This window comes from Carassius auratus, chromosome 6 (genome assembly GCF_003368295.1).
Source record: "Carassius auratus strain Wakin chromosome 6, ASM336829v1, whole genome shotgun sequence".
Taxonomy (NCBI): domain Eukaryota; kingdom Metazoa; phylum Chordata; class Actinopteri; order Cypriniformes; family Cyprinidae; genus Carassius; species Carassius auratus.
This window is the reverse complement of record NC_039248.1, coordinates 216,795-240,682: the sequence shown is the minus strand read 5'-3', so window position 1 is coordinate 240,682 and position 23,888 is coordinate 216,795. Positions and strand designations below refer to the sequence as shown.

General features: G+C 37.0%; 1 protein-coding gene across 3 annotated transcripts in view; it reads right to left on the bottom strand.

The window, feature by feature from the left end:
- Window positions 1–2,531: 2,531 nt before the first annotated feature.
- dlgap4b (discs, large (Drosophila) homolog-associated protein 4b) overlaps window positions 2,532–23,888 on the bottom strand; it is a 97,210-nt gene continuing 75,853 nt past the window's right edge. For 2 of the 3 annotated variants that reach the window (XM_026255958.1, XM_026255965.1), the window contains exons 7-13: window positions 22,884–23,121; window positions 12,700–13,073; window positions 11,296–11,387; window positions 9,695–10,206; window positions 6,477–6,568; window positions 6,096–6,251; window positions 2,532–3,987 (exon numbers count right to left, since the gene is read on the bottom strand). In XM_026255958.1, the coding sequence (XP_026111743.1) occupies window positions 3,769–3,987; window positions 6,096–6,251; window positions 6,477–6,568; window positions 9,695–10,206; window positions 11,296–11,387; window positions 12,700–13,073; window positions 22,884–23,121 (1,683 nt within the window). In that variant the 3' untranslated portion in view covers window positions 2,532–3,768. Of the gene's footprint in view, window positions 3,988–5,465; window positions 5,697–6,095; window positions 6,252–6,476; window positions 6,569–9,694; window positions 10,207–11,295; window positions 11,388–12,699; window positions 13,074–22,883; window positions 23,122–23,888 lie in introns of those variants that run through there. The other variant, XM_026255966.1, reaches the window with a different exon arrangement.

Sequence of the window (23,888 nt, the reverse complement as noted above, 5' to 3'; positions counted from 1 at the left end):
CATATTTCACTTCTGCAGCTACAGCTTTCTAACCACTCAGTGTGGGACATTCTGACCTGAAATGTTCTTTGCAGATGGAGAAAAATGGGTTTCCAAAAGACTGAGATCACATTGAAAATGCATTTTTTTTTACAATTTTAATGAGGTTTTATATATATATATATATATATATATATATATATAAAAAGGTGCCAAGAAATAATTAAGTCACAGACACATTTGCACTCAACTCCGATTTACTGTATTTATTACTAAACAAAAGACCCTGACATACACAGCCTAAACTTTATATAGCATTAGACATATTGAACAAATCCTAGTCAGTAAAATATGTGCTCGTTTCATAAAATATTGATTATCAATCTTTATAATAATAATAATAATCTTAATTCTTGTTGCTACAAACTCTTGCATTTAGATGATTTATTGTTCGGCGACCCCCAAAAACTATTAAAACAGCTGAAGAAAGAGAGACTGTGCCGTCAGGTCAGAAGAGGGTTCAACCGCTGTTGTGTTTCTCCACTCTCCGTCTCTTAACAGGTGTATAAAAGAGTTCATCTAGTATACAAGCAGCATGAAAAGAGAGGTGCAGAACACACATCCTTGTGTTGCAAACGAGAGCTACTCCGAAACGCATCTGCTGCTCCAGATCCAGGTTTCTGTGATCCACATCCTCAGGGAAGCCCACAAACATGATCGAGATCACGTGAACATGATGTGAAAATCAGTTTCACAACACTGAAACACCAGACAGTGGAAAACACAGGTCAACGATTCAAAGACATTCAACTGATGGTAGTGTGGTCTCTATAGAGCGAATAGTCAAATAAAATAGACAAATGTGTATTTTTGCAAACACTGCTGTTGGTTGATTTGTCTGTATTTCTTAGTGTGCTTAAAACATTTCTTTCTGTTTCCATATGAGACGCTTCAGCATCTCAAACTACAAGCATAAAACATCTGCTTACTGAATCGACGTTGTGTAGATACAGAAATTAAATCAATATGTGTTGATTCAAGACTCAAAACTGTGCATTTGGTGAACAACTGCTCATGAAAATAAAATAAATTTTTTTTGGATGTAAAGGTTTTTGAACATGCATATGTTGAGCATGCTCATTTTAACATGGTTAATGTTTACATTTTTAAGATAAGATCTGTCGCTTTAATGCATTTGGATGTTTACTTAAAAAAAAAAAAAAACATTCTTTTCATTCTTTATTCATTACTCTAATGCGGTTTTACATTTTTCTTTTTACAAAATGTACTGTAATTAGTAACAAAATTAATAAACAGGCTACAATTATTTAAAAATAAATTAAAGGTATTAACTGTCATAATGTATAAACACTACGAAAAATACTATTTATACATCATGGTAGAATTTTTGTGCTTATCTCTGCAGATTTAATTGTGGAAATAGTACCGAAGGCTGATAAAAAGATGAATAAATCAGGTTTCCCACAGGAGAGGAGTGATGTTCATCTGATCTGAGCCTGGAGTTACACTGGATATGAGTATCAAATGATCCTGATCATTATTCTGGTTTATCTGAGGCTGTCAGACGTTTGCAGGACTGAATATGAGAGGACTGTGGGACATTCAGCAGGCGTCAACGACTCAAACCAACACCAAATGGAGCGAACGACTGGGAGAGGCTTCAGACTGAAGAGATGCCATTCACACCATCAGCGGCCGAAAGACACACAATAGCAGCCAATCAACGGCAGCTTGGGGACATTTGTCACTGAATGCAGAGCTGCAACGGCTCATGAGTTCATGACAATATATGTGATGAGAAATCAAGTATAAAGTTAAAATGTTTGGGGTCAGTAAGATTTTTAAATAATAATGTACATTTGTATTCATCAAGGATGCACCGAACTGATCAAAAGTGACATTAAAGACATTTATAATGTTACAAAAGATTTATATTTCAAATAAATGCTGTTCATTTGAACTTTGTTCATCTGTGAATCCTGAGAAATAAAATGCATCACAAGTTTCCACAAAAATATTGTGTGCCACAACGATTTTCAACATTGATAATAATCAGAAATGTTTCTTGTGCAGCAAATCATCATATTAAAATGATTTCTGAAGATCATGTGACACTGAAGACTGGAGGAACGATGCTTTGATCACAGGAATAATTACATTTGAGCAGATATTCACATAGAAAACAGCTATTTTAAAGTGTAATAATATTTCACTATTAATTTTTTTTAAATCAAATAAATGCAGCCTTGGTGAGAACAAGAGACTTTTAAAACAAACTAAATCTAACCAACCCCAAACACCCACATGGAAAGAACCTATATGTGGATATATGTGCTTATATGAAACCTATATGCGTATATATGCCACATATAGGCAAAATTGAGGTGCATATATGCACATAGGTCTCCTGTATAGGTGCATATATACGTGCATATATGTACCTATATAGGTATGCACATATATATGTGTAAATATATGTGTGCATATATGTACATATATATTTTCATATATGTGTACATATTTATGTGTGCATATATGTACATATATGTACATATAATATAGGAACACTGCCAATTTTATATATGTAAGATATATTAAAAACCTATATCAAAACCTTTATTGAAACATATTTGTTTATATAGGTTTTTTCCATGTGGGCATGGAAAGAGCAGTAAGAAACAAGCAGTGAGTTTGTGTTAGACAAATCAGATTAAGTCACATGAATTATATAAAGGATGGAATTAATAAATCCACATTAATATTAGAATATTTAGGTAGGATTTCTTAATTTCCAAATTGCAAACCTAACCACCTTCTTAAAAAAACAAAAAACAGCATAAAGATGTTTTCAGCCTTTTTTTAACAATTCCAAGTACAAATTGGACCACATCAAATGTGTTTTTGTGAAAATTCCCAGTAAAGACGTTCAGTTACAGAAGACTCTGCTTTATCTAGTCATTTTCAATACTGTATTAAAACATGACGAGTGATAAGTGCAGATTTGTGCAGTTTGAAAGAGAAAAGGAACGAAGAACCATATTTCGCTCTTTACGTTTTGAGTTTTATCACACTGTCAAAGCGTCTACACTACGTGTTTTAGGGGGTGCTGTTTAAATTGTGATATTATAATCTTTGATATTGCTACAAGGGTCTTAAAGTTACCCACAGGCACTTCATTCAACAAAACATCAGGTCAGGTCAAAACCTGTTTAAACCCATGAGAACTGGACAACCGTGAGACTTCAGGACCTGAGATGGAGATCTGATACGCCACCACGCATGATTTCTAAACATGGGAAATTGAAGAGCGCCACCTGGCTGCCCTGAAACACACCGCATCTATCGCTTCCATCGATCAAAACCGTTAACAAAAGACGAGGAGCATCTCTGGTGAAGGAAGAGAGGAAGAAGAAGAACAGAAAGCGAAGCGTGTAACAGGAAGACGTGGATTTCAATCGAGTGGTGGGCGTCTTTCTACGATACAGGAGCTCTTATCCAAAATAGCAGAATAATTAAAACAATCTAGGACAGTAATAGTAATCAATAGCAGTCCGATATTAATAATCATATCAATAATAATATTATTCATTGCAACTAATGAGATTGTTGTGAGGTTTTCCTTGGCAGTCCGTTCGCACTGCGTGGTTTCCGTCCCACTCTCTCACCTCTGTGTATTAAACGACGGCATCAAAAGACAAAAGCAGCTGTTGGTGCTGTGTGTGACGCCGGAGCCCTTGAGCGTGTTCGCTGTGCATCTGGTGCGTCTCCTCAGAGCCGTGTCTGCGCCTCGGGGACGTAGATCTCGATGCTGTCGGCGCTCTCGGTGGCCGAGTTCTGCTTGACGGACTGAGCTCTCTTGGCTGCCATGAGCCGCTTGCGAGCCTCCTGTCTCTGTTTGTCCACCGTGTCGTTGCTCTTCTCTCGGCCCAGGGCCGCTTTAGTCTTCCCAGGCTTCTTGGGCACCGGAGGAGTCCGTTTCTGGTTCTCCTGAACGTCACACAACCGGAAAGATCAGAGACCAAGAGACACAAACCATAAGAAACTGGCTCTTAATGCATTCATGTAGTGGAGTCAGAGGTATAACGGTACACGTATGTGTGTAAATGTGATCATCGCTTCCTCTTTACTACTAGTTTAAATATGAAATAAACATGAATGAACATTTCAAGACTCGTGTAATAACACAATCAGTGTTTCACTCGCAGCAAGATGTGATTAGTAGCATATTTTTATTTAATGCCATGTCAGCAAGTAAGGATATTTCCATGGCCAAAAAACCAAGTATAACGAATACAATCAAAACCAGCAAACAAACAAACACAAGTTATATTACATACGATTTTTTACATTAACATGTGACAAAAATTATAAAACTTTTTAAGGCAAAATTATACTAAATTCACTTCCTAAAAGGGTTTTCTACATACATTCAAAGCTGGACAGTCTAATAAAATATAGGTTTGACGGAAAGGGGAATCTCGCAAAACATGCACTGAGTAGGGTCTTCACCTTTATTAAGCAAAAATGCATGAGTCAGTCTTGTGTGAACTAGGAGACATCAGACAAATACCAGAAGATGGAATTAAAACGGCTTGTAAACAAACTATTTGTGTACCGTTACACCCCTACTGTTCACTAAAACAAAAAATATTCAGAATAACTTTTGGTAACGGAAATAAAGCTGAAAGAAAATCAAATATAAACATTAGGGATGCACGATATATCGGCCAGCATATCGGTGTCGAACGATAATTACAACATTTTTCTGTTATCGGTATCGCCATGATAAGACAATTTGGCTGATATCTTAAGGGTGAGAAATAATGCATTATTTCCTTCAGAAACAGTTGACTTAAGATGAATTGTTTGCATTATTTATGCATAATGTTATTTTTTTGTAAGACTTTTATGATGAATTTTACAAATTTTTAAAATATATAATGTTCAAACTAGTCTGCTTATGTTGAAGTGTGTGGGATGTTGCTATTAATGAAAACTTTTTTTAATCAGGCTCTCAAAAAGTTTATAAAAATTTGAATATAGATTTATCGGCCAACATATCGGTTATCGGCTTTCAAAAAAAAAAAAAAAAATATATATTTTAAAAAAGATTATCGGTATCAGACAACATTTTCATATCGGTGCATCCCTAATAAACATTAGAAGCAAAACTTCAACTTAAACTTGGCAACTAACTGAAAAGAAGTTATTTTAAAAATATTAAAATTAGTAGTAAAAAAAAAAAAAAAAAACATTAATTCCGCAAGGATGGGTTAAAGTGACCAAAATAGACAGTTTAAAAAATATATATCTAAAAGAAATGCTGTTTTTTTTGGACTTTCTATTCATCAAAGTATCCTAAAAAATAAAATGCATCACAGTTTCCATGCAGCAAAAACTTTTTCCAACATTGATAAAAAAAAAAAAATATATATATATATATATAATTAATAACTGAGCAGCAATAAAAATTTATAATATTCACACAGTAAATCAGTATATTAGAATGATTTCTGAAGGGTCATGTGACAATGAAGACTGGAGGAATGATGCTTTGATCATCGCAAAACATTACATTTGAAAATACATTACAGTAGAAAAGCATTCTTTTAACAGCAATGACCTTCCACAATAACACTTCAATTATCGTTACTGCATTTTCAGTCAAATAAATGCAGCCTTGGTGAAGAGATGTCCTTCAAAAACATAAAAAAATCTTAATGATTCCAAAATTTTGACTGTAAATGTAAATTAAAGCTAAAAAGAAATATATCTGTATAAAAAAAAAATGTCAAGCACTGGACATAATGACTAAAACAAATTAAAATTAAACTGTTACTGAAATAGTAGTTTAAGTTGATGTATTATAATAATTACTAAAATTAAAATAAAAATGAATTTTTGCTAAATAGGTATATTAAAAACATTAAACTATAAAAATAAAAGTTATTTCTAAATACTAACAAATACTATAAATAATACTAAACCAGCACTGTTCTGAGTGTGAATGTCTTGTATATTTACACTTTGCACATGAAAATGTATCATCTGCATGCCATTTATTTCTACATATATTTCATTAGCTGTGTTTGTACCTGCTTCACCGGTGAGTCTCCTTCCAGCTTCCACTCGTTTGATTTGAGATGATAAAGCTCGTCAAACTTGAGGCTGATGTCTTCTATCGAGAGCTGAAGAAGATCCCAAAACCCGGCCAGATCTTGAGCCGTGGGTCTGGGGTTGGCGTTCACATTCTGAACAGACAGGGAAACAAATATCTATTCAATATGGAGTAGTATTTCACACAAGTTTATATTCAGTTGTCCAGAAGGGGGCGACAACTCAAGATCTTCTGCTGATAAATGTGCAGCTCGGATCCTGAGAAGCTGATTTGAGAACTAATGCTGAACTATAATCAGAGCAGATGCTGTATTTGAGTTGATGTACAAAAACAGACTGAACTGCTGTGATTGACCTACCAGGTTTTGTTCACACAAGCCTCTGAACTGCTGGAACTTTTGGGACATGAGGAGCTGAGCGCAGCCCACCGCAATACGGACCTTCCCCAAAACTACAGACACAGAGAGAGAGAGAGAGAGAGAGAGACAGAGAGAGATAGAGAGAGAGAGATCTGTAAGTGTTTTGGCAGAAAGAGCTGAGGAAAACTAATGAACTGAACCAGGTGTATTAACAGACAAACAGAGACTGTGAAGATTGATAGAAACCCTAGAGCTGCTCAGAGCACATGTAATTAACCTAATTAATGAGGCACTTTGTTTCATTCATTAAGAGAAATCAAAGGCTGTGTACCACTTCAAAAGGTCTAACTAATGACTATAACAGACTTATTTTTATAAGACTTAAGTCTTTGGTTTTTTATCTAATACTTAATATATTAATACATTCAGTTTTCCTTTTTAATTTTAGCTTAATTTTTATTTTAAAAAAATTATATGCATTAATATTATTACTATAGTTGAATATTAATATAATACAATATTTTGTATGTTCTTCTACCAAGAATTTTCATTTCGGTGCATCCTGGTCAAAGCTGAACAAAATAAAGCACTGGGCAGAAGGCTGAATACAGGTTTTCAAGCCGCCCCCCCCCCCCCCCCCCATGTTTCCCTTCTAACTTTGAACTGTGTCCTCTAGGGGTCGCTATGGGAATCACCTCGTCGTAACCTGTGTCTGAAGCATACAGTTTAAAAAACACCATCGAGTTGGCCGGCAACAGCCCCTGACGTCACTACCAGTGCGACTATAAATAGGCGCCGGGAGAACACGTCATTCACTTCTTCGTCTTCATTGACTGTTTAGTTTGAAGCGTACAGCATCTAGGAGTGCATGATTCTCGCCAGAGGCTTTGCTCGGATACCTGCAGTTCACATGGCTCGCATACTGTGGTGTGTGTGTGTGTGTGTGTAGTGAAGAGCAAGCGCAAGCGTTCAGTGCTCGAGAGAGTTGGATGTGCTCATTGTGATGCATTCGCGAGACTCAGAGGGGATGCGAGTATCTCACTATTTACCAAAGTTTGTAGCAGCATTTGCCTGAGTGTGTTCGCCTCGTCTCGCCTTTGATTTCTATGGTAATCTAGTGTGGGTGGAGCGTGTTTAACTCCTGCGGGAGCAGAATGCAAGCTGCACGTTGTGTTGCAGTGAGAACATGTAAAGGATCTGACGGGAAATTTCCTTTAGTTTATGCTGCACTCCGCCTTAAAAAAAAAAGTGGGTCATAGGGGTCCTGGTCCTTCTCGGTCTGAGGATCAGAGACTAGCAAAGAAGGCTGGTGTCGCAGCTCGTGCTCCTCCCCCAAACACCTCCCTTCAAAGGAAGATAGGCAAAGGGAATTGATCCAGACAAGGCGTTATCACTTTCGTCTGGATCAGATTGACACTTGAGTATCCCTTATGGCGTTTTACATCTGCCCATCTGACAGAGGTTAGGTGGGAACTTCCTGCATTACGGTCTCCTCTTGACCAGGGCTCCAGAGTGGGAACCAGGTTGGGTGAGTATGATACATTCTATATATACTTATATATATATAAAATTGCTGGAGGTTATGTGTGTGATTTTTCTTTGCAGTCCTCAATCACAGTGTTACTAAACACTCGTTGGCATTAAGCTCTTTCACGCTAAGCTCTGTGTACTTTCTGAAAACCATATTGTGGTGAATGTGCATGTCGAACACTCTGCGCTCTTTCTAAAATCCACGTAAGTGGTAAGTGTGCACGCAAGACTCTGCACACTTTCTGAAATCCTGTACGGTAAGGGTCTATCAGAGTGCCAAGAGAGTGCCCCTTTAGAACAGTATTTAAAATCCATGTTTTTGTAAGTGTGCACGTGAAGTCATTGTGCACTTTCTTAAATCCACACTGTGGTAAGTTTGCACGCTAGTACTCTGCGTTCTTTCTAAAAATCCTATATGGTTAGGGCTTCGCTCGACTGCTTCGTGCCCTTTCTTGAGTTGGTAAATCCCTGTTCATCTTGGATACTCATCTAAACAGGGTGTTGCTACTAGGGATCCTTCAGCGAGCTTATGCAAGAGCAAGCGGTAGCCCCAGTGTGAAAGGCAAGACTTAGTATAAAATGCTATGCTCTTGGCCGTATCCCTCTAAAGGTATCCTTGAGCTGTACCCCGGGTCGAGGCCCTAACAGGTCAGTTGGGTATGTAGCCCAGGCCTTTGGCCGTAATGGATAATGTCACGGACAGCCATCTAATTTCCCAGGGGCAACTCCCATGGAAATGTTAGAGTTGGTACTTAGTGCTCGCCATGATTCGTGGGTATACTGTTCCCATTAGTGACCCCTAGAGGACGCAGTTCGAAGTTCCCTTGAAAGGGAACGTCTCAGGTTACGAATTTAATCATGGTTCCCGGAGTAGGGAACGAGATACTGCGTCCTCTAGCTCCCTGCCATGATTCAGAAGCAAGCTTTAGATGAAGAAGAGAATGACGTGTTCTCCCGGTGCCTGTTTATAGTCGCACCGGTAGTGACATCAGGGGCTGTCGCCGGCCAACTCGTTAGTGTTTTTTCAATGTATGCTTCAGACACGGGTCACGACAAGGTGTTCCCCATAGCAACCCATAGAGGACGCAGTGTCTCGTTCCCTACTCAGGCAACCATGGTTACATTCATAACCTGAGACGATGTTGCCAATGTTTTTCACGACTGCATAAATTAAATAGCCAAAATGTGCTTTTTACTGTTTTGTCTTGCTTTAAATAAAATCTATTTCAAAACTACATTTTAAAGTATTTACTTAACACTGAACTTTTTTTTTACATTCTAGCAGACATTATACCAACAAATTACAATTTAACTTAAAATTAACAAGTTTGTCAAATAATATTTGTTGGCCATTTTTGAGACCCTCTTCTTGAATCAGGCATGTATTTTTTACTTTACAATAAATGCAGCCTTGCTGAGCAGAAGAGACTTTTTTGCTCCCTCAGATTCCAGATATTCAAATAGTTATATCTCAGCCAAATATTGTTTTCCTAACAAACCATACATCAATGGAAAGCTTATTTATTCAGATGATGTATAACTCTCACTTTCATAAAAATGACCATTATGACTGGTTTTATGGTCCAGGGTCACATATATGAGACCATTCAGGGTCTTTAGATTTCGGAGGGCCACCCTACAATCTCTAGTCCACCAGAACACACCAAGGACCAGAGATGCGGTCTTACCCTCTTCTGAGAGCTGGTGCTCGCTGGTCTCTTTCTCCATCTGACTGCACCATCCCTCCATCCGACCCGTCTCGGCCTGCAGGAGCTTCAGGAACCAGTGACCGTCCCGCCGGCATGTTGTGGCTCCTGTGGCCCCTGTCAATGGGTGGGCGGGGCCTCCGTTCCCCGTCCCGTTCCCGCTCTCCAGCCAGGGGTCGGGCGGCGGGAGGGAGGACGGGTCAAGGGCCGGATCCAGACTCTCGGAGAAGGACGAGGAGCTGCTCTGTGTGGTCGAGCGATTGGTCAGGATCTGTCGGGAGGGGCCGCTGGTCGTCACCGCCACATCATTTTCATGGTTACCGTTGTCAAGGGAGAGCTGCTGAGGCGAGTCCACCGATTGGCTGGCACTGTTGACCATGACTTTCTTCTCGGTGTGTTTGGAGTTAGAAGGGAATGTAAGGGATGTGAGCGAGAGGTCTTGTGTGTCTGAGTCCGTCTCTTGCCTAGAGGCCATACTACTGGAGCGGCTGCAACTAACACACACACACACACACACACACACACAGAGAGAGAGAGAGAGAGAGTCATAAGTCAAATGATGTAATCAATTACGCTTCTAACTACACACAGTCTCCCATTAGATTCTGTTTAACGCTGCACTAAACAGAAGAAACTAGGCTATATTTGAGCCTAAGCATGAACATATATGCCCTATCTAGCGAGTACAGCTCGCCTCGGGATTCAAGCATCTTCACAGGCCAGAGACTGCATGCAGATTTGTGTTTGACATCAGATACAATAAGACAAACTTAAAGACAGAGTCTTCCTTTAAAAGAGTTGATTCTCTAATGCTATCAGTCTACTACACTAAGAATGCCACTTAAAATTTTGAGGAATTAATTCATTTATTAATATAATACTTTTTAACTTGACAAAGAAATAATTAAAATGATTAAACTAATGTTTTCGATAATGTAATTAAATGTAACAATGAAAAATGCTGTTATGAAAATATTATTTAAATATTTTTCAAAATAATTTAAATTGTAAAAAAAGTTTTTTAGATTTAAAAAAACAAACAAAGCTGGCTGAAAACCATTTGTTTAACATTTCTGTGGAAACCGAGATGCATTTCTTTCAGGATTTTTTGAAGAATAGCAAGTTCAAAATAACAACATTTATTTGAAATAGAAAACTTTTGTATAATTTTATTATTATTGTATTTATAATAATTTAATAATAAATGCCTTTACTGTACTTTGTCAATTTTATGCTTCCTTGGTGAATAAAAGTATATTTTCTTGTAAAAAATAAACAAAAATGTTACTGATATGTACATATCTATATAATAATTGCATTGTTATTACAATAACGGTATGCCATTGTTTCCCTATAGTCTTACACAGTTTTTGTTCTGATTTTTTTTTAAACATAGCTGGTTGGTTTGGTTTAAGACTATCTTTATTAATAAATCTTCTGTAAAGATTATACAAAAACTGAATGAGGAAAAATACTTCCAGTACCAAGCCAAGGCTGCTGAAAGTGTCTGTTTGCAGCTGAGTTCAGTTTCTGAGACCAGGTTTATCATACAGTGAGTGAGAAACAGGAAGTTACAAACTCACGTCCAGCCGTCCTCCACTTGAACTCCGATCGACTGGAATCTGGCCAGCGGTGGCGTCTCTACTTTAGCCTGGATTTCCTGAATGCAGTCGACCTACAAACAGCAGTGAAATATGAGCGCCCAACTTAAAGGGGTCATGTGATACGGTTTCATCAGGGTTCCCACACCTTGATTAACTTCACATTCAAGGCTCTTTCAAGCTCTTTCCAGGTCCAATACCCTCAAACACAAGGACTTAATGTGGGGACACATTTCAAGAGAGACCGAGGATACATTGTGTTATCTTGTAAGATACATTGTTACAGTTTTAATGTGTCAAACACAACCATGCATAAAAGCTTATTTTTTCATTTATTGTGGCCATATGACAGCGATCTGATATTCTATTTGCTGTATTTCTGTTTTGCATGAAATTGAAGAATATTCGGTACATCCTTTACGGTATTCTTAAATGATCTGATATTAACTTTTGAGTGGATTTTATTGTAAAGAGCTAAGGCTCATGTAACCAGATGTTTTAAGATATATGAGTATGCTTTTAAGTGTTTACATTATCTAAACAAGCAAAGCAACCCAACATTAATTGCCCCGGTGTGTCTGTGAAACATAGAGGTACCATTGTAGTAGTTTTGTGCACGCATGATTTACTTCATGTAGGGTGACCATGTTTTAATTTTCCAAAAAAGGACAGTGGTTGTGGTCAGGTCAGGAAGAAAATGAATTTGTCATTTCCATATCTAAAATATATCTTATTTCACAGTCACTGTTGTGCATACTGATCATTAACACAGCTAAAAAGCTTCCTAGCAGTGACCCTCCTTCACAAAACTTAAAGGGATAGTTCACCCAAATATTAAAATTATGTCATTAATACATGAGGGTGAGTTATTAATGACATAATTTTCCTTTTTGGGTGAACCATCCCTTTAAGGTCATGAATCAGAGACTTGTTGCAGAATTAAAATATAAATTCCTGTGTGTGTGTTCATGTGTTTTTTTTTTTTAGGTGTTTTTTGTCTTTGAATCATTAATTTAAGAGATTTATTCAAAAACACTGACTCATCCAGTAATTAAACTATATCTCGAGTGAGAGGCACAGAATAAACATCAAAATGTATCTAATTATTTATATATTTATTTTATTACCCATATAGGAATGGAAACTGGTAATTGATATTTATTCATTCACTCTTTAACACCATTTCCATGACAGTCTCTGAATAAAACCGTTTTCTATTTACATTAAAAACAGTACAATCCAATAAAATATGTTTTGGGAATCAATAAGAATCAGAATCGATTGAATTCCAATGATGCCCAACCCTAGTCATATGACCCCTTTATAGAAGGTGTGCAACTCTATAATCCACTCAAGTGTGTGAGAATCTGAGCTCAATAAACTCACTTGAATCCCAATGGAGGAGAGTTTCCGTCTCGGGACGGGGTCTACAGGGGGTTCGTCCGCAGGGAGTGCCTCCCCCTTCACCTGCTCATGATGGGACTCTCGGAGCGGGTTGGGAGAGATGACCACAGCGGCCGGGATCTGGGGCTCACGGGGCGGCGCTACAGGGGGTCGTGACCCTTTGGGCAGGCTGTCGAGGCTTTCGGAGGAGTTGCTGCGTCCTGATTGGCTGTTGACCTCGCTCTTGCGGTCGGGGTAGCAGTCCTGCGCGGACTCTGTGCTGCTCTGCACGGTGACGGAGATGAAGGGTTTGGAGGTGGTGCGGGGGGGAACAGGAGGCGGAGCCACCCTCTTACAGGAGGTCATGCATGTGGAGACTGCAAAAAACATTAAATATTAGAGTGATGATGAGACATCTGACACGCCATTCAAACTTAGTATGAAGACATGAAATCACTTTGATATTTGCGTGACGTATGTTTGAATGTATGCAAGTACACACACACACACACACACACACACACACACACACACACACAGCGGTACTTATATCTGGAGACAGTGAGACTATTTTTCCCATAGTTTATATGCACAACCCAGCCCTGTTTAACTTTAAAATAACTAAATAATAATTAGACTACAGCGATGAATATATAACATAGATACATAATGAATATATTCCTCTTATACAGCTTAATATATCTTAACATATACTATACATGTTATCTCTTAATATAACAAAAAATATATATATATCTAAATATTATATCTTTATATATCACTGATCAAAGTATATATTATTATTATTATTATAATTTAAATAATATTTCCTTAACGTAATAATGATTTAATATGTAAAATGAATAAATATGAATTTAAAATTGTTGTAAATTTTCACAAATTAATATTGATGCTTCAAAATGAATTTAGAAAAAAAGGTTCATGTTTTGGCTCTAGTACTATTAAGTGTTACTAAAACAATTTATACATATAAAATTATAATAAATTCAAATTAATTGTCAGAATACACATATGAATAGAATTTTACATTTATTTTTCCATAATTGATATGCACAACCCTGTTTGACACAATAACTAAATGATAGTAAGCCTACAACAATTAATACAAAATATGCATGTACCTCTTAAAAACAACTACAATCCTAATATAAAGACACTATTTTTTTATTTTCTTTTAAATAAATGGTAACAAATTTATTCTGATGCTAAGCATTTATTGCTTCAAAATGAAAACTTTGCTGCTGTAAAGGTTCAATAATTATTCAACAGTGCAAACAATAGTAAAGATTACAAATATATTTAAATTCACTGTAAATGAATAAATATACATTAAAATACAAATAAGAGTATATATATATATATATATATATATATATATGAGAGAGAGAGAGAGAGAGAGAGAGAGAAATTATTAAAGCAGACTCAAACACACAGATCTGCAAAATAACAAAATACAAAAATAACAACAATAATAATAATTCTATACTATTAACAACTAGCACTAATTCTCAGCTGCAGTCTGGTCTGGTCCTCACAGCTCTCAGCGTGAACATGTGACCGTGTGTGTGTGTGTGTTTATGATGGCAGTGACTCTGACGTCAACACAGCCTGCGAGCGACCTTTCTTTCCAACAACACAGTTGTTTTCCAGCCCCACAGCGGTCCCGAAATGTATCTGGATTCCAAAGCCACGCTAAAATCTCTGAATGTCACTGCATCAGATATCAGAAAGATTCACAAACACACTAAATATCTGACACACAGATCCTGCTGCATTTTAGTGCATACGAGTGTTTGACCTCATTCTTTTATTTGTTCACAGAATTGATTGTATTAGCAGTTTTTAATGGGTTACTGGATTTAAATTGAGACAGAGACAGAAATAAGATCCTGGAGAACAAAACCAGAGTTAAATTTAGATTTATACATCATCTGAAAACTGAATAAATACGTTTTCCATTGATGTGTGGTTTGTTAGGAGGACAATATTTGGCTGAGATGCAACTATTTGAAAATCTGGAGTCTGAGGGTGTATAAAAATCATCTTTTGAGTTGTCCAAATAAATTCTTAGCAATGCATATTAGAAATAAAAATTAGTTTCGATATATTTATGGTAGGAAATGTATAAATATATTTTATGGAACATGATCTTTACTTAATATCCTAATATGTTTTGGCATAAAAATCGAAAACGTTTTTTTGGCTATTGTTACAAATATACGCCAGAGACTTAGGACTGCTTTTCTGCTCGAGGATCACAAATAAAGTGGACTTCATTTACATCATGCACTAAGCAGATGCATTTCTCCAAAGTGACTTACAAACGAGAAACAAAAGCAATCTGCCAATAATATTCGTAATATACAATAGAAGGTTTATCTGATAACTAGATTCGGAGGCAAACTGAACAAGAGGAGAACTGCAGAGAAGAGAAAGATAATATTTTGCCCAATACTGTAACCCCGGTGTGTGTGTGTGTGTGTGTGTGTGTCTCAGTGTGAGTTCACAGGGTGGAGTTGGCAGACGGAAATGATGGCAAACATAACAAGGCCACAGGAATCCTGTGTGTGTCGTAAATCTGAGCGTCAGAGCTGTGTGTATGTTTCACACTCAAAATATGATGATCAGAAGATCAAACATAATATTCTTAAAAACGTTCCTTTCTTAAAATGACAAAAGCCATACTGAGACTCCAAACACATTTGTGACCCTGGACCTCAAAAGCTTTATTAAGATTTATACATAATCTGAAAGCTGAACAATTAAGCTTTCCATTGCTGTGTTGTTTTTTAAGGAGGACAATATTTGTCCGAGATACAACTATTTGAAAATCTGGAATCTGAGGGTGCAAAAAAATCTAAATACTGAGAAAATCCTCTTTAAAGATGTCCAAATGAAGTTTTTAGCAATGCATATTAAAAGTAAAAGTTTTTGTTATAATATATTTACAGGAGGAATTTTTTTTCTAAATATCTTCATGGAACATAATCTTTACTTAATATCCTAATGATTTTTGGCATAAAAGAAAAATCGATAATTTTGACCCATACAATGTTTTTTTGGCTTTCTACAAATATACCCCAGAGACTAAAGGCTGCTTTTGTGCTCCAGAGTCACATTAATTGAGCTGTACATGTTAAATGATCTCTCACGACAGCTCATAAGCCCAGCGCAAACTCTCAAAGACATTCGCAAACAGACGGACAAAAGCTGATTTACACGCGTGCATTCATGTAGAAACGGACGAGTCAGCATCAGTTCCTGAATGTTTGAAGGGGAAGGTGGTTGGCTAATCGATTGCTGAGCTCAGCTTATTTACTGCGCTAAAGGGGATAAATTTAGAGATGCATCATCTTATGGCAAGTTCTTCTAAAGAATCTCTAATCAAAATAGCACACGCTCCCTCTAAAACAACTGTCTGCTTCTGTTAGTTACATGTTGTTTAACCATTGGCCTCACATATCTGCCATATTTGTAGTTCTTAAAACTTTTTATTTGTGTTTGTAGTTCTAATTGAATCCTCGTCCTATGTGCAATGGATCGTGGGTAATATCAGCTGTTACAGCGTGCATGGATCTGCACTTCAACATACAACATTTTGCCACACACTAATTTTAATTTAGAAAACCAAAAAGCAAATGACAGATGTGTTCTCTCAACATACATCTCATATTTATAAATCGTCAGGTGGAGATATCTACTGCAAACAATGATTGGTATGTGTGTTTGTGATTAAGGCAGGACTGTAACATGACTAGCTAAAGGCCACCAACAAATATCTGTTTGCATGCCTTAATCTACAAGAGCTGGATTCCTTGAATGCACATCTTTTATAGTGAAGAGACTGTGCTGAATCAACACTGGTGTGGTGTGTGTGAGCCTTCCAGTCTGACTTTATTATTCAGGTGTGGCCATGATCACATTAATCCTTCGTTCTCTTCAGTATTCACATCTGCGCCTTCGCAAACTGTCTGAAAGAGCAATTCAGAAAGGTTTCATTCGCTGGAATTCAACAGTAAGAGGGTCTTTATGAAATCTGCATTAGATGCAGCTGGTGTATTTTTACGCCTCTGTTTGGAGCAGCTGCTGAAATGTCTGTGTCAGCATCCTAGATCGCCTGTGGCCTAGAAATCCCGGGTTTCTGAAGAGCAGAGGCTTGCTTATGCGAATGAAATGCATTGTGAATGAAACAAGACATTTACTGAGCCATGAGGGAATGATAATAACTCGCTGAACAACTCTAAAGCGGAGAGGGTCTTGTTAAAGACCGGTTCTTTGTGCGAAACCCAACTCAAAACCTTATTCTAGAAGCAAAGCACCAGTTTCCTTAAGAACATTAAGTAGAAATCACTTTTAACTTTGGATGGAAAGCTCTCTATGGTGATAGTTTTCCATTACGATGTGCAGATCGATCCCATTAGCCATTACATTGAAAAAAGAAATTATACTCATTTTAAGGTAAGTGGTAGCTACTTATTTTAGCTACATTTAACAAAAACAAAAAAAAATTGTTGAAATTTAGTTAACTAAATTTGTTCATTTAAATGTAGCTAAAATAAATTGAATGCAACCCATTTTTGTTTTGTAAATTCGCCGAATTTATTATTATTATTATCCTTTTATGCTGTGTTATATCAAAGTTTCATAAAATAAATAAATCTTTGTCAAACTTGTCTCAAATGCTTTTACGAAAATGCAGCTCAAGTCATATTTCAAGTGTAAAAGCACAATAAATACGCACTATTTTGAAATTACAGAAATTTTATTTTGCATTACGTAAAAATACTATATTATGTTTATGAGAATATAAAAACAATAAACATTGAGAATAATGACAATTAAAAAAAGTTTAAAGTAAAATATCTGAGTGCATTAATAATGTTTGTTTTTAGTTATTTTGGAAAATGTGCTTACTTATCATGATAATGTTTAAATGCAAAAAAATACATGCAGACAGACAGAGAGACAGAGTTTACGTATGTATATAAATAAATGTTGAGCCAATCATCTGATGCATGTCTTCTAGTATTTTAGCATAAAGACTTGTATTAATGAGACATTAAGTGTTTCGATGTCATCAATTAAAGCCACACATGACTCATTTCAGTATTATGATGAACATTGCCATAGAAATGAGTCTGAGGATGTGAACAGCTCATGTTAGTCATCTTGTAATTACATAAATCCTGTGAAAGTGAAGGCAGTGTGAATCAGATAAGGCCAGTATCAGTGTGTGATTCAGAAGTGATTCTTAAGGCGGTCGCACACCGGACGAGACGCGCCGCGTCGCGTCGCGCCACATGTAGGACAACTCGAGGTATCGCACACTGGACGCGCACATTCTAAATGCGTGAGCTCAATTTCGCAGCAAGATGGGAGAGTTTTAACTTCATCTATTATTTTATATTATTTATTTTAAATATATGATTTTAATTGATAAAAGCTGAGTTTTTAACGTTAATTAATGAAAAGAATCTGTGTTATTATAATAAGTCTGTTATTGTTTTGTTGTATCTGTTGTCTAGGCAACTGTGCTGCTGAAAACGTAACCAAACACTTTGTAATGTTTTATTTGAATGAAACAAGTGTGCTGTACTTTAATTTCAGTTTCAGTTTATAACATCTGAGTTTTTTAATATAAAACTATGCGGATGGCGCTCTGTGGCGCGGCAGAAATTTGAACAGCGTTCTGAGTCGTAGCTGGGCGCCGCGGACAGACGCCGAATGGCGCCGCCGGTGTGTGTACTCACATAGAGAATAATGTGTTCGAATTTTAAAGACGTGGCGCGACGCGACGCGGCGCTGCGCTTCTCGTCCGGTGTGCGACCCCCTTTACTGTTGCATGGCGCCAGAGGACAAAACACCACTGTGACATCATCACGCCAACATTCCGCTCATGTCTGTGACACACGTGCTGTCAATCACAATCCAGGTCTAGACCGAGACTATTGCTGTCATGTGACCTCATAACGATGCTTAGTTTGGTTATGATGTCAAAGGTTTCACCTTATTATTTTACTAAAGCGTTTCACCAACTCTCGTTTGATTTTGCATGAGTTTTCAATATGCAGAACTGCTTGTTATGACAAAGCAAATCTTATGAAAATCTGATGCACGGGACTGTGCTGCCTGTTGCTATTAATTCATGTTCATGGATCTTGACCTTTCCAATATGGCAGATGTATTGTGCTAATAAGCATCCACTGCTAATGCATCATATTGGCATTAATAACCTCTACAGCTTCTAATACTTCTGAGGTTTGTTCGAGGCAAGCTAAATGCCACATCAGATAGACTTTAAACGGTGATTTCGCTCAGTTCACTTCCATTATTTTCTTTCGCTGTACAATGAAACTAGATCAAACGTGGTCTTTAATCCGTAATGCGTTATGACATCTTTTCCTCAAAACGATCTCTCCAAATGAGCTTGTTATGTACTGCTGAATATTCTAGATGCTTTTTTTTCTTTGGAAATAATCCTGACTAGTAATACCGCAGCAAACAACACAAATCCTGTAAGACAGACAGACATAGGAAGCTTTGTGTATAATAAAGGTAATAACTGCAGCTGATGTAAAAACAATCAGGGACATTGTTTTAGTTGCTTACTCGAGTGGAATATGAGCTTTAAATCGGAGCGCCGCTGGAATCTGTGAGGATTGGCTCAGTATGTGGATTTGGCCTTTAGTGTGGGAAATGTGCAAACTATTGAAACTTTCCCATGACCAACAAAAACCATTAGAACATTTAGCACGGTTAAGATGTCATTTGGCATAATGCGTGATAAAACAGATGCGATGTGAGATATTTGACAATGCATGCGAAAGTCTTGACACAATAACAGCAAAGCTACAGACCCTTGTATTGAAGAGTTAGCTTGGTAAACCCAACACACATTAAATGCATTCATTCCCATAATCCAGGCAAGAATGTGAGCTAATAAAATGATTCATCCCGCTTTCTGTGATCTAAATCTATTTCATAAAGCGTTTATAACCTCCTTGAGGTTACTGAAGTAAACGAGTAAAATCCCAAACCTTCTGACCTGAGAAATCTCACACTATTTTGGCATTTTATGTTCTAGGACACCGTGTGTGCTAGTTAGTTCACTAATTCTGGGTGTGATGAAGGTTGTATAACTAATAAAAGCCCTAATTACAGGCTTTTCTGCTGGTGATACTTCATCTAGGTGTGTGTTCCTCACCTCAGAAACGCCTTCAAAACCTAATCGACTTTTACTAGAACACGTAAAAGATTATGAGAGGTTAAAGAGACAGTTCTCCCCAAAATAAAAATGTAATCACATTTAATCACACTCATGTTGATTCAAAACCGTATGCATTTCCTTGTTGACTTCCATTGCAAGATATCAACAAAATGTCGTCTTTTATGTTTATCAGAAGAAAGAAACTCATTCGGGTTTGGAAAAACTTGAGGGTGAGTAAATGATGAAGGATATATTTGGATGAACTGGTTTGGTTCATCTAAGAACTAAAAGGTGGTTTTCTGGTGTTATCTTACAAAAGCTGCTGGGAAGATTTTTCCCTCTTCATAAGGCACAGAAAACAGCAGTTTCATGAGGATGATCTTGTGGTGAACTACTCCTTAAAATGAGCTTATTTTCCTCCCAACATTTCTTGAGACACTTTCCAAGGAAGCATCATGCGTCAGCTTCTTCTAAACACTGCTGATGTTTAAATGCTGTAAAACCCCAAAGAGAAGGACTATAGCAACAGCAGCCATGCAAACAAAGCCATGAGAGGAGATCACATCCACCGGTTTGAAGTCATAAACAATCAGATCAAGCAGGAGAGAATGTGCTTTTGTCTGCTTAAAGTCAACAGGGTTTGATTTCATGTTGACTTTAACACAAAGATTACTACCTGGAATTGCAGCTTCAGAAATCAAATCTACAGAAACATTAATTCATTCAGTATGACATTAATGCTGCATGAAGTTCTCCAACACAAGAGCTTTGAGCTTAGAAGGAGAAGGTTAAATAATTGAGCAGATCCATTAAAAATGGCCTGTAAGTGGAGGAAAAAGTCTTGGAAGCTGAATGTTAGAAAAGCCTTGTGGGAATCTCATCCTTATCTATCGATTCCCATGAATGAAACACTTCGGATTTCAAAACATGGACCTGGACCAGTGCCATAACATGTTAAGCTCCATGCCACGATTCAGGAAAAATATGCTTCTTGGTCATTATGGAAGAAAAAAAACCGATGAAATGTTATTATGCTTCAGTGCTAACATCTTGGGAGTTGGCCGACTATTTATCCAACCCACTGCACTGACGAAAACTCACTCTTTATGTCTTTTGTCGCTTAATACAGCTCTTCCGGAAGCACAATACAAAACATTATACAAGAGCCAGACACCACAGAAATCTGAAAGAAATAGAAGAGTGCATACAATGACAGAAGCCTCTCTCCGTCAGACTGTGTCTATAATACACAACCTGTAATTTTCTCTAAGGCCTGTTATCAGATGAATGAACCGGTTTCAGAATGGTGCACAACAATTAAATGCAAAGTCACACCTTTAACATGAGCGGTGTGTGTAATGTCAAACCTCTTCATGTTGTAATCATAAACACAGTGAATGCTCCTGTCTGACAGGGAGGTCAAGTCCCATTAAAGATGGTCCTTCCCTTTGGAAACTGAAACTGTCTTTGGAGCATTGCACTGCATTTATAGGGTGTGTGTGTGAGTGTGTGTGTGTGAATGAGCGTGCATAAGTGTGAGTCATACATAAATTGTCTTAAAAAAAAAAAAAACTTAATTAGCCTGTATAATAACAACTCAGACACTAATCATTATAAACCTTCGCAATAAAGTATTATGATTAATTTTGTAAGTAATAACAATTATTATTATTATAGCCAATCGATACAATCACTGGACATGAAATATCTTTTAAAAAGACGTTTGCCACCTTAAAGAACACAATTCTAAAGCAAAATCCACACGTGTGTGAGTATATAAATCATAAATGTGCGTGATTGTCGGTCCGCATCACGTGAACAGCTGTATCTGATTCTCACCTGCTCTCGCGCTGGAAACGATGCTCAACTCGTCGCTGTTTCGCTCATATACTGAGATTTATATTAACGCAACATCATCACCATCATCATCATCATCAGAAGAGCGTCCACGTCGCGGAAAGAAAGAGCCGTGTGGAAACGCCTTCGTGACATGCAGCGGAGTATTGTTGAAGGAAACAACGCGTCGGGAATCGTTACTGGACAAACGAGCTGTCAGTCACTGTTCTGCGTACAAGCGATTGGATAACAGACCGATAGATCCGCCCCGCGTGAGTGTGTGACGCAAACACTAGGGCCCGCCCCTTCTGAGGATAGTAGTGAATGAAATGGAGAGGGGGCGGGTCTCTCTCTCTCTCTCTCTCTCTTCTTAAGTAGGATATGCAGGAATTTGCAAAGAAAAAATACTCCTGTTTGGTCAAATTATTTGCAGAAAAAAAAAAAAAAAAAAAAACTTAAATGTATAAACTAAAATGTATAAATATTTGAATATATAATTGTGCATGAGTAAAAAAAAAAAGCTAATAATAATAATAATTATTATTATTATAAAACATAATTATAAAGTATAAGTCAAGGGAGTCAAGGAAAACAATGTTTCTAGTAAAAGGAAAATAAATAAATAATAATATTTATAATATTCATAATAAAACCATGAAAACAAGTCAACACATTGTCACAAAAGGCGTGTGTTCAGTGTTACCTTTATTCTGGGCAACAGCAATGACTTTTTTTATATATATATATATATATATATTTATTTTTGTGTCTGTGTGTATCTAGAAATTAATATTAGACACATTTACTTAAGTCAAAAGGAATTAGTTCCCTACATCTATAAATACCAGTCTTGTAAATAATAAAAATAAAAATGCTTAAAATATTAACTTTAGAATTGCTTTTGAACTTTATTGCACTTCAGCCTATTTTGTGTCATTAGATCAACAGCATGACTCATTTATTTTAATTGTAAACATGGAAAACAAGCTCTTTTTGTACAGTATAATGAGCAACGCCATCAAATCCTGATATGCATTTCTTTTGTAAATGTTTTTCTGGCAGAAACACACTTCTCTTTATTCTCTGAGCACTGGTCAGACTGGCTCTGCTGGTCTGTACTCACCGGTGCTGTTGCTGTAGGTGCGTACGGTCGTTGTGGTCGTGGGCGGCGGTGAATCAGAATCCATCGAGGCCGTGTCGTCGTCTTGAGAACAGCCGGCCTGAATGGCACGAAGGTAACTATGGCTGCGTGAGCGGAAGCATGTGGGCATGGGCATGTCAGGAGGATCGCTGCAGCGGGAGCGAGGATGCATGTCCTCCAGCTCGTCTCCATAATGATGGCTCAGCTCCATGTCTCGCACCTGCTGACACAGTGACACTGATGTGGACTGACATGATTGAGAAAGAACAGTGACGGCTGCATGGCTGCCTTCAGAATGACATTACCTGAATACTGAGCACTATGCACTATATACACACAAGCTGCCAAAAGACTGGAATAATTAAGATTATTATTATATTAAGTCTCTTCTGCTCAGCAAAGCTGCACTTATTTGATCAAAAATGTAATTAATGTCTGTGCTTTTCAGCATCATTCCTCCAGTCTTGTGTCACATGATCTTCAGAAATCATTCTAATATACTGATTTACTGCTCAAGAAACATTTCTGATTATTATCAATGTTGAACACAGTTGTGCTGCTCGATATCTTTATAGAAACTGTGATGCACTACCTTTCAAAAGAAAAATAAATTAAAACTATTATTCAGCAAGTATGCATTAAATTGTTACAATAAAGTGACATATGACAGTAAAGACATTTTGAATGTTATGAAAAACTTAACTTTTACATGTATTTTAAATAAAATTTACTTCTTATTCATATTAATAACTCTCTGAAGGATCACTGAAGACTGGAGTAATGATTCTGAAAAGTCAGATTTGATCACACGAATAAATTAGATTTTGTCATATATTTACATAGAAAACAGTTAATTTAAATTGTATTAATATTTCACAATTTTACAGTTTTTACTGTATTTACCATCAAATAAATGCAGCCCTGGTAGTTTGCATAATTATTGATTGTTGGTAAAAAATCTTTCAACAACTGGCTTTTTGATCAAAT